The 11,690-nt window shown below is 38.5% G+C and overlaps 1 protein-coding gene across 1 annotated transcript in view; it reads left to right on the forward strand.

Annotated features, from left to right (window-relative positions):
* kif19 (kinesin family member 19) overlaps positions 1-11,212 on the forward strand; it is a 36,150-nt gene extending 24,938 nt beyond the window's left edge. The window contains exons 6-20 of the mRNA XM_055042484.1: positions 1,708-1,833; positions 1,915-2,109; positions 4,191-4,337; positions 4,720-4,842; positions 4,932-5,088; positions 5,217-5,391; positions 5,762-5,960; positions 6,040-6,310; positions 7,030-7,154; positions 7,247-7,410; positions 7,492-7,591; positions 8,095-8,218; positions 9,254-9,642; positions 10,031-10,202; positions 10,276-11,212. Coding sequence (XP_054898459.1) covers positions 1,708-1,833; positions 1,915-2,109; positions 4,191-4,337; positions 4,720-4,842; positions 4,932-5,088; positions 5,217-5,391; positions 5,762-5,960; positions 6,040-6,310; positions 7,030-7,154; positions 7,247-7,410; positions 7,492-7,591; positions 8,095-8,218; positions 9,254-9,642; positions 10,031-10,202; positions 10,276-10,403 — 2,595 coding nt within the window. The 3' untranslated portion in view covers positions 10,404-11,212. The remainder of the gene's footprint in view (positions 1-1,707; positions 1,834-1,914; positions 2,110-4,190; positions 4,338-4,719; positions 4,843-4,931; positions 5,089-5,216; positions 5,392-5,761; positions 5,961-6,039; positions 6,311-7,029; positions 7,155-7,246; positions 7,411-7,491; positions 7,592-8,094; positions 8,219-9,253; positions 9,643-10,030; positions 10,203-10,275) is intronic.
* Positions 11,213-11,690: the final 478 nt, after the last annotated feature.

Here is an 11,690-nt window from a genome sequence, read left to right on the forward strand (position 1 = left end):
TGCATTCATTTTGCAACTTTGAATCCTCAAATGACAGCATGTGTGACGTGTGTGTTTGCAGTTTCCAGGGAGCAATCTGTTACTGCCGCCGCCTGTTAGTGAAGAGGTTAAATGGCATTTTATGGATGAATTGAGCAAAGTGCACGTCTGTTGCTTCTCTTGTTTGGATCTCGCTGTCTGTCACGTGTGCAATCACTGCAGCACAGGAACACACCAATATATCCTGCAGTTCTTCCTCATTTATGTCAGAATGCAATATATCTAATTTTAACTTCAAAGTTGTCTATTGTGGTGTTATTGAGCACACCTTTCAGAACTGGTAGCATTACATTATACCCCAAGATCTTTTACACTCCTTCTGAAATGAGAGCTGGGGAAGTAAAAAATAAGATGGCCAATGTTAAGATGTCAGTGTGAATGACAGCATACTGCTAGTATACTTTTGGCTAAAAGTGAGTTTGGCAATAAGTGTGTCCTAAAATTTCATTGTGTGGTCACTTTTCAGGATATTGTTTCTGCTTTCTATTGAATGTCTCTTGAAAGGTTTCAATTATTTTATCATTATCCAAAATGTTCTTGGACTTGTGAGATAACGACATCATACCAGGATCTTGGATATCTTTGAACTGTTGATTTTTGTCAGTAACTACAGTCTGAGAAAAAAAAAAAAACCCTGACATGGTATTGATGCATTTCATAGAGAAAAAATAATTAAATCACTAATTCCTTTCAATTTTGATGTTTAAGACTTTCAGCTAATGACAAACTTTTCAAAAAGTTGTGTTTGGCACATCTTGTTTTAACTTGTTGCCAATGATTTTGTAATTGTTATACATAAGTATGTTGTTAGTTGCTCTGGTTTATCTGTCATCTTTTTTCTTGTCTGAAGCCTTGAATAGAAAAACAGTTCCATCCAGGAGATGGAGTTTATTTACATTTTCAGTCTAACTAAATTAATGAGTCACAAAACGAGGATAATTTTCTGTTTTAACTCTGGATGTTCTGGTTCACATCTTTAGATGTCCAGTGTTACTTGGAAACTTCTCTTCTCTGTTTTCCTTTTCCCAAACTATCTTTTCAAACTTAATTATTAATATCTAATTTTATGCCATTCAAACTATGCCTTTAATCTTAAGAGAGACACTAAAGAACTCTAATGATATTAAAAGCTTAAATCAATTTGGATTATATTTTAAGCATTTATATTAAAGAAACCATTTTATTCTGTTCTACAAGTTTGTAGAAATACTGGTACAGCTTCCTATTGAGTTTGGCCTTGTTTATTGAAATATTTGATTATAAAATAAGTGCTTGATGTGTAAGCAATTTGATTGATGCTGAGTAAATCTCCTGCTAGATAAATATTCAGAATTTGATCACTTCTTTGAATGTGTTATGGATTCATTCCCCGTAGAGATTATTTTTTTTTGTTTGATTTTTGAGATTGTCTATCAATCTTTTTAAATTACTACGCTATATAGTAGTATTAACCAGCAACACCATATGCTTAAAAAATATTAGTAGTAGAATAAGTGCTTAAAATATGCCATTTTGTGTGTACCGGTAATTTATTTGAGTTTTGTTATTGAATTGAATTGCAGAAAAAAATGCATGTTGCATTTTTATTACCTGTGCTTGAACACAAATTCTTCCAACTGATTAATGCTGTCAGAAGAATGTTTTACATTTATATCTATATATTTACAGATCTACAATGAGATGATCAGAGACCTGCTGAACCCATCTTCAGGTTTCTTGGATCTAAGAGAAGACTCTAAAGGCATGATTCAGGTTGCAGGCATCACAGAAGTGTCGACCATCAATGCCCAGGAGGTGAGAGGATATCTTGTGCGGTTTCATCACACAGTTAAAAAGCTATGAACACTCCTGACTGCCTTACTTCTGTGTCCTCAGATCATGGAGCTGCTAATGAAGGGAAACAAGCAGCGCACACAGGAGCCAACAGCTGCTAATCAGACATCGTCTCGTTCCCACGCTGTGCTGCAGGTTGCCGTCAAGCAACAGAGCCGTTGTCGTGACGTGTTGCAGGAGGTCCGCTTTGCTCGGCTTTTCATGATTGACCTCGCTGGCTCAGAAAGAGCTGCTCAGGTGGGTAGATTTGGCACTCTGTGCTTGTATTTAGATATCTTTTGATAACATTAAGTTCAAAATTCAAAGTTCTTCTACTCTTTTCATGTTATTGAACATAGCACTGTGGAGTACACTGTTCTTCATCTTATTGATAGCTTCCCCTGTTGGCTTATTTTCCAATTTCACTTGTCAAGCTGATAATCATTTTATGAGAGACTACAATGTCTTGCAAAAGTACTCATAGTCTTCAAAGTTTCTCAAGTTACAACTACAAACATCAATGAATTTTACTGGGATTTGTGTAATAAATGATTACACAGTGAAATGATTTTTTTTTTTCCATTTAGATTGTGTTTTATATAAAATACATAAAGTGTTGGCGTATTCTCCCATTACTTGGATTTTCTCCCTAATGTCCCTCCAGAAAAAGCATGAATTCTACGAATTGAGTGAAAATGCTATGCACTATTTTGTGGTGGTGTATTGCTTAAAGTCCCCCCAAAAATAAGTTTGTGGTTGTAGTGTGACAAAATGCTGCATGAACCACTCAGATTATCAAATGCATATATCAGTAGTGTCAACTTTGATTAGACTTATGTGAATCATACTTCAGAGTTTTCCCAGTGACTATTGGTACACGAGTTCCATTTCATAATCTTTAATACGTCCATTTCATCAAATTTATTGGGCAGCTGTAACAGCTAGTAATTATTCTTTTTATTGCTTGGCTGTTGTAATTTCTTTTTTAATCATAGCAACATCACAGTTTAGGGGCCAACTCCCATAATGTAGAATTACACGATCAGTACAATTTGCAACAACTTTATGAACAAAAATTAATCTCTGATTTTTTAGATCCCGAAAATGAAGTAAATCTTCTCATTTAGTTCAATCCTCTCCTGCAGGTGATGGCTGTCACAATTTCTTGGATGAGATCCTCTTTGTATGTTCTGCAGGCTTTCTCAACCACAAATAGGACTCCAGGTTATAGTTCAGGCTGATTTAATACAAAGTGTTTCCCCCAGAACATCAACAGTCACTCCACTCAAACACTTTAAGCTTATCTGTCTTTAATCTCTCCTTAACAATTGTTGCTTGATTCTAAAAAGACACTTTAGTAGATGTTACATTTGCGGTCAATGGAAGGGAGATTCAGAACCAAAATGAAATCACAGACCAAGCCTTCTCTCTGTCTCTCTGTTGCTTGCTATACAGAAATGGAGAAAAAAAAATGTCAAAGCAAATTCTCTGTAAAAGAAAAAAAAAATTTATGAAACTTCATGCTCATAGACAACCCTTGTTGACATTTTGGTGGGTTGGCTGTTAGCTTTACTCCAGTCAAGGCTGGGATAGTGTGCTCACATCCCTCGGGTTTGAGTTATTTCTCCTTTTAGCTCCAAATTGTTAGTCCGGAGACTCAAAGAAATCTGTTCCTTTCACCATTTTACTTGCACTGATATATTACCATTTTCCTGTTTAGAATATTTTTTATTTGAAAGTTACTCACTGAATCTTTTTTATTTTTCTTGCCAATAAGCAGCCACACAGCTGTTTATTTGAGTTATGAAGGTCTGTCAAGCTCTGTGGTTATTGTGAGGGCTTTTCAGACTCAACCTGCAGTTTCACGTGCAATGTATTTGGTAACACCTTCTTGTTTTGGAGGACGTCTCTCGAAATGCTCGTTTTGTTTCAGAGAAGTATATCATAACTACTTATACACTTTAACAATCAAAATCAATGTTTTGTTTTTCTGGCTTTAAAATTTGATGCAGTCCTTGTTTGATCTAAATATGACTAAATCCAAATTTTTTAATGAATTATGTGTCTTATTTTTCTCTCAGTAAGAAAAATGTGTTTCACTGAAGTGAGGTGAAATTGTTCAGTCTTGGTCTTCTCTTTGACTTTTTGCCTCAACTGAATTCACCATATAAATAAAATCTTCCTGGTACTAGTTGGATGCCTTTGTTGCTTGCTATTCCCTGTCTCCCTCAAGTTCCTTTTACTGAAAGCTTTCATTTGACCCCCGTCACAGGGACAAAGTGATAAAAACCCCTGTGAGTTCAGAGGTTTTCTCACTCATCGATCTCTGCCTCTTTCAGACTCAGAACAGAGGTCAGCGATTGAAAGAAGGAGCTCACATCAATCGCTCCCTCCTGGCTTTGGGCAACTGCATTAACGCCCTGAGTGACAAAAATGGCAACAAGTACGTCAACTACCGAGACAGCAAGTTGACTCGCCTCCTGAAGGTACTGCAGTTGAAAAAAGATTCCTTTCTTTATACAGTGCCTGGCAAAAGATGTCATCCATTTGCACAAAATTCAAACAAGCTTCTTTGACAGGCAGAGACAAAGTAGTGCAGAATTGTGTACTGCGAATTAACAAACTGACAAGTGTGCAGCATATTTGTGTTTCTTCAAGGATTGTCTCTGGCGAGTAAAATGCAAATGCATTTCACATTTTCCAAATTTGTTGTTGAGATATAGTCTTAACACCAAGTATAATTTTCCTTCTACCTCACAGTGATTTTGTTGTATTAAATCATAAGACTGAACCTATAAAAAACACACAAAAACTTGTAAGCCACTATCTGTTGTATTCACAAAAATGTCTCTCAAATTTCAACAACAGGACTCATTGGGTGGGAACAGCAGAACAGTGATGATAGCCCATATTAGCCCCGCCTCTACAGCTTTTGAGGAGTCTCGAAACACGCTGACATATGCTGACCGTGCCAAAAGCATTCGTACACGGGTAAACTTTTATTTCACCCTAACAAAGGCTCACCTTGAAGTGGATTGGATTTTAAAAGACATATTGTTTCCAATCACTGTTTGCTTTAGGTGAAGAAGAACCTAATAAATGTGTCATACCACATTGCTCAGTACACAAACATCATCTCTGACCTCCGCTGTGAAATCCAGCGGCTCAAAAAGAAAATTGCAGAGCAGGCGAGCCGGCAGGTCGGTTCTGACCGAGCTGACATCCGAAATATCCAGGGTAAGTTTGATCGTCTGTTCTTTAAATGAGTAAAAAACACATCTCAACATCTGTTGAAAGCTATATTCATGTTTTTTTCTTTCTTTCCTTCTTTCTCTCTTTCTTGTTGTATTTCTATTGTCTTTCAGCGGAGGTCCAAGCCCACTCCAGCCAGCAGAGCAGAGCAGAGATGGACGAGTTGAGGGAACAGCTTCTGGATGCTTTCCGGCAGCAGATGAAGATCAGGAAGAGCCTGATCGAGCTGGAGAACAACAACATGGAGATCCAGATCGACACCTCTAAACACCTTGTCACCATTGCAGAGTCAGTCGGATTTCTGCTGTTTCTTTTCACCGCAGAGCACACTTGTTATTTAAAATTTAATAATCCAGACTGACACATTTTAGCGACTGTCTTCCGGTTAATATTCCTAATTCAGTCAAATAGACTTTTATCCTTTCTCTGGTTTAGTTTAATTGAATTAATTAGTGTACAGCAAGTATTGCTCTGTTGCTATTTCATGTTATTAACTGTTAACAGTGAAGCAAATCTAATTATAAAATTCCTTGACTAGAAAATCTATTCAAAGTAAAGAATTATTGTACCATATTTGTGCCTAGAAGCTTTAGAATACGTAATTGCAACTGTCAGTAAAAACCTTCATAACAATATGTACATATGTTATGTGCTATAGCTGGGAGCAGGAGCAGAGCAAGCGCAGGAGAAAGTGGCGTGCAGAAAAAAGGAAGGAAAGTGTCAATAAAGACGAAAGTGAAAAGGATTCGGATTCCCCAGAGTCTCCCCCAGACAGCACAGAGACCCGGGAGGTAGCAGTGGCTCGGGCAAACCTAGTCACTCTCTTGGCTGAACAGAAGAAGATTCAAAATCAGAAGGTTTGCTTCTTCAAAATTTTAGGCTTAGAATGCATTCTGATGTTCTCCTGTACTGAATGAAAATAACCACTGATTGAAGGGTTTACTGGAGCAGAGGTTTCTGGAGCTCCGGGATCGAGCTCAGCGCTTGGAGGAGCTTCTTCCTCGCAGGGTGAGCTCAGAGGAGCAACGTGAAGTCCTTGGCCTCCTCTGCAAGGTCCACGAACTGGAGATCGAGAACGCAGAGATGCAGTCCCACGCGCTGATCAAAGACAACGTCATCCGGCAGAAAAACTTTGTAGTCCAGCGCTTTGAGCAACACAGACACCTGTGTGATGAGATCATTCAGCAACAGAGACAATTCATAGATGGTAATTTACTTTTAAATCAATATACTGTGTTTGACCTTTGCATGGAACTCGTCTAAAGATTTTTCAGTTATCCGTTGAAAAATCCATGTGTGCTGTGTACATTTCTCAGAGATTATTAACCCTGACAAAAATTAATATGACAGGGTTTCAGCCTGTCATAGGTTGAAACCCTATGACAGGCTTGAGTGGCAACATGGCATACTCTTGAATAGAAAAACTTGGTGTGTTTAAACCTGCACAGGAGCGTAGAAACAAAACATATTTTTCCTGGAGTTAAGGTTGACTGCCATAGTCCTGATCAGTTCAGTTCCTTCTGAGGTCCCTCACACTAGTGCTAGTAACACCAATATGATCAGCCGCTAGATAGGTACAGGCAGCCTCAGCTTCAAGCACTGCTCCATCAGAATTATTCTTGACAACTTAAAGGGGCTAGTAATCAAATTTTCATCTCGGACCAGAAAATAATCTCGGTTTCTCAAAACACAATCTCTTCACGCTGCACCATTTGGGTGGATGTCTACTTTAGAAGATATTTAATAAAACTATTTTATCGGGATGTTACCTGCTGAAGATTTGTTTTCAGCACTCACAAATCATCCTGTGGGAGTTTCTGCTACTCATCCATTCTGAGTGTGCAACGCTTTAAATGCCTGTACATAAAACTAGTTTATTGGTGCGGCAATAGCACCCATGTACATGTGTCCCTCTGCATGTTTCAGAGCACAGCCTGCTTGTACCACCGCACCTCCAGGAACTATATGAGACGTACATGAGGGAGCTGGATGAGAGGAAGCTGGAGAGAGCTGTAGCCTTGGACAAGGTGACCACCAGACAAACCATCAAGGTGACAGTCATGTCGAATCAGTCAAGATGCTTAGATATGAATTAAACTGACAGGACAAATTATGAAGGTGTTTTCTGTATTCTTATTTGCAGGAAGGATCTTTACCAAAGATCTCTCTGCCAGGTCAAGGTCGCGATTACACCCAGGATGTAGATTCTGACCAGGAGAGCTTACGTAACATGTTCACAGAGAACAGACGAGGTCAAGCCAGAATGCGCAGACACACCTTACCCCCAATTCTCCCTGAAGCTGAGCCGTAAGAAGAGATAATTTTCATATTCTTTGCTCATAAGATGCACTTAAAAGTCGACTTGATTTCATATTTTCTGTGCCTCAGGGACAGGGTGTTTAAAAGCAGTCCTCATGCCAAGCAGATAAAGAACTCGGCTATAATGACCCCTCCTCCAATACACATAAATGGGAAAGGCAACAGAGAGGTAAGGACAATTCCTATACACCAGCTACTCTGCTTTGTTTCTGGTGATATAATTTGCTGAGGTATCTCTCAATAAATTATATTATCAAAAAGTGAGTCAATTCAAAATGAGAAAGTTTAATATTGTATCATTTTATATAAACATTAAGAGTTCCTAAGAAAATTTATTTACAGAAATAAACACTTAAAATATTTCCATCTGTCTATTACATCTACATCATATGCGAGTTTAACATCAGAAATCGATTTCAGAACATGCAAAACATGAAAGTGTTCTGACAAGTTCTTTTCTTTGTCAACAGCACCACCCTCTGTTTCATTTAGGCTCTCACAAATGTTTACCTCTTTTAGATTTTCTTTTTGTTTTAAAATCTCAAGAAGAACTTTTGGATCTCCAGAGTAAAGATGTACTTGATTTGATTTTGAAACGACACTAACAATGTCAAAGTAGCTCTGCAGTGAATGTTTGGTCGCAATGAGTCCCTCTGATCCTAATGTCTGCAGCTGCAGCCTCTGGCTCCTGAAAGCTTCACAAGCTACAGCCATCTCAGCCACAGCATCAGCAGCCAACTGGACTCATCACCCGAGAGCAGCGAAGCTGGGGGTGATGTGACCATTTCTCGAAATGGTAAGGTCCTTCTGACAGGACAAATTATGAAGATATAGTATTCAGATATAGTATTCATTGTGGATTTGTTAATACCTGCAGAGAAGCTTTTTGTTTGTTTGTTTTCATTAAAGTATTTCCAGTGACTGTCCTGTGAAAACACAGCATGAGACATTTATCCCAACAATCCCTCAAATGTCCAGCTCATCTGTTCTAAGATAACAGCGTGGGGAGACAAATTAGCTACATGAGTCACGTCATTTATTTTAGTATCCCAAACAGCAAGCACATGTCTTCACATCACATGCTGAACATATAAATAGAAGATGAAGATTGTGAATGCAACACAAACCTACTTAATGATCTGCCTTCAGAAATTAACAAATGGACAAGAGTCTAGTTTTCTTTATTTCAATCTTGGTTTGTATCCAGCTGTTTTGGGAAGACCTCAGAGGTTTGGTAGAGAACATTAGAGGATAAACAGCATCATGAAGACCTAGGAACAAGTTGAGGGGCTGAACATTATATGTAATATATACAAATAATGTATATACTACTTCCTAATGTAATATACACATTAGGTAGCTAGTAGTTGGGATTTCACATAAAGGATGAAAAGAAAACTTAAACTTAATTAAACGTATGAAAGGAAGTTCTCTGGACACCAAAATAACACATTTTGTCCTGGATATTAAACGGTATGGGTGACGGAAACCTAATACCCTGGAGACAACATAAAAACATGATGAGGCTGTGGTGATTCTTCTTCTCTGCATTTATGGATATCTTTGTGTTTCTCTCATAAAATCTAGATAAAATACAGGTATATTGTTGTAATGTGACAAATTATGAAACAGTGCAATGCAATAATCCTACCAAGAGACAAGTTAATGGAGCACTATGCGCTCAGTGTTTGGTAATTACTTTGCTAACATGCAGAAAATACCCTCCCTGGCACAAATTACATTTTATATCTTAAACCAAAACCAAGCAGAAGATATTTCATATGAATTTTATTCCTCACCATAAAGTATTTATTTTACCATGTCTGCACAGAACGGCAGCAGATCCTTAAAGGGGTTCAGAACATCGTGGTAAAAGCAGCCCGTCGACGTTCCAAAGCCCTGGAGGTGGATGTCCTTCGGTTACCTGTTGCCCCCTCTCCCCTTGACCACAAAAAGCAGAAAAGCAACCTTTCTTTAATCGAGGGGCCCCCTAGAGGTCTATCTTTGCGGCGCGGCAGGCAGCCAAGCCCTGAACTGAGACACGCCACCTCTGATGATAACCTGTCCAGCAGCACAGGGGAGGGACCAGGCCTGCATGTTACCTGGACACGTCCTCGCAACAACCATCCTACCAACAAGAACCAAACACCTCGTGAGGTGGACTTTGAAGCCCGTCGCAAGAAAAGACGCTCAAGATCTTTTGAGGTCACTGGTCAAGCAGTAAGTCATTTTAATTTGTTATTAAATGTTGTGAAGTGTTAAATATTTAGAAGGTTTTCGTCCACCTTTGTCTCAAATCATTTTGGCCTACATCATAGCTGTCCTACTGTTGGACGGCTTTGAATTTGAAATCATAGCCAATTTCAAGTGGCTATGATTTTGGCTACTTGAAATTCTCATGAAGTGCAAGCTACTCTCTCAAAACTCACTTCTTGGACTGCCACATTTGGAACTTAGTGAAATACCAAAATGATACAACTGTAAACCGAAAACCAGTCATCAGGTCTACGACAGCTTTGACAGTTTGTTTGGCTGAGAGACTCATCGATGCTCTGGCATCTAATTTGTCGTTTCAGTCCTAACATTCCCTCACTTCTCTCTCATGCAGCTGCCTCAGACCAAAGCCATCAAAGCTCAGAGGTTTCGGCCTCTGGACAGCACATCGGACCCTCATCTTCATATTAACGGCCAACCCCAGGCCCCTATGGTGCGTCCACAGTACAGAGGGGTCCCTCCTATCGCCAAAGTCAGGCCTCACCACAGCAATCACACACATACAGGTGAGCAGTTATCTGATAGAAAGTGACATTCTTTATGGTTCAATCTCTTTATTCTATGCATTTGTCTCCATAGGAACAAATGCTGAGTCATCCACAGCAAGCATTAATAACCTGAAGAGAGGACCCCAGCTTCGGCAGCCCCATCCTCTTGTCTATGTCACCACCACAGGCACCGGGGCCCAGCGCACTCGCAGACACTGAGCCCAACTCCAGCACTCACAGCCACACAAGCTGAGCCTGAAACTCAGAGTTAGGGACTCTGAGTTTGAAAAACTATGACAAAAAATGACAAACAGTAAGCAGACGAAGGCTGGATGTCTTAACACAAGTGTTGTCTTTTATGTGCACCATGTATGAGGCCACTCTAAGATCCAGTTACCTGAAGACACCACAGATTTGTACATTTACAGTGCCCATTCTGTCCTGTGCCGTGTCTTCACTTTAGTCCACTGCCGTGCTGAATATCTTCCGTTTTGATGAAGTTGCGAAGATGTGAAGCTCACTGTGAACGCAACTCAGTTGTTTGTTGTGATTGTTTCTGTTTATATGTGTGTATATATGTGTGTGTGTATTTTCGGTCTTTGTTATGAAAACCTTAAAAAAACAAATCTTAGACGCTCTAAGCTCAGCTTCAGGATGTAAATACAGTCTGACTTCATGTATCAAAACAATGCACAGAAAATTCTCACATGCGTCCTAATATCAGTGTTCTAGTACACTGAGCTATGCTCTACTGGTAAAATGTATTCATTATTTTTTGTTCTTGTTAGACTGAAGAACTGATATTTGTGGAGAAAACCTAAATGTGTGTATTTTGTGGATTCTATATCCTTTCCCCACCTGAGGTCTTTGCCTTTTTAAACCAAATACTTCCTTATTGAATATCATGTTTGTGTAAATGTATACACAAACATCACAAGATGTTTTGTTTTCCAGATTGGTTGGTTCAGCTTTTAATTAACTGTTTAACAAATGCCTTTTTCTTTTACAATATTGACAGTTTTCATATTTGTTCCTTTCTATTCTTTTTTTTTTTTTTTTGTACATTTTTGTATTTGTACCTAAATAAAATTGACTGAATTGTGTACTTTTGATCTACTGCCTGTTGACTTATTTGGTATTTTTGACATTTAACAATTTAGGATGGCGAGATGATTTTGTCAGTTTCTCCTTACAAATCCGAGTTAAACATAGGCAGAACCTGGGCACATTTCAGAAGAATAAGAACGAAATTGTCAATTTGTATATATCATTGCTACATTCTAAAATGCCCACTAGATGGCAGAGTAGCATTTTGAAAAGAAAAGCATTTAATTTTAAGGCTTTTACGCCGATGTATTTCAACTTAACAAATTTCTGTTTGATGCCTCATATTTCCAACATCATTTGTTATGTTGTTGGAAATATAGATCCCTGTAACAACAGAAACAAAATACAAACACGAAATAAAATTGAAAGCAAAATTAGCCTATAACAATTTTTTATTTT

This window comes from Poeciliopsis prolifica, unplaced genomic scaffold, assembly GCF_027474105.1.
Source record: "Poeciliopsis prolifica strain line A6 unplaced genomic scaffold, Auburn_PproV2 SCAFFOLD018, whole genome shotgun sequence".
In the NCBI taxonomy this organism is placed as follows: domain Eukaryota; kingdom Metazoa; phylum Chordata; class Actinopteri; order Cyprinodontiformes; family Poeciliidae; genus Poeciliopsis; species Poeciliopsis prolifica.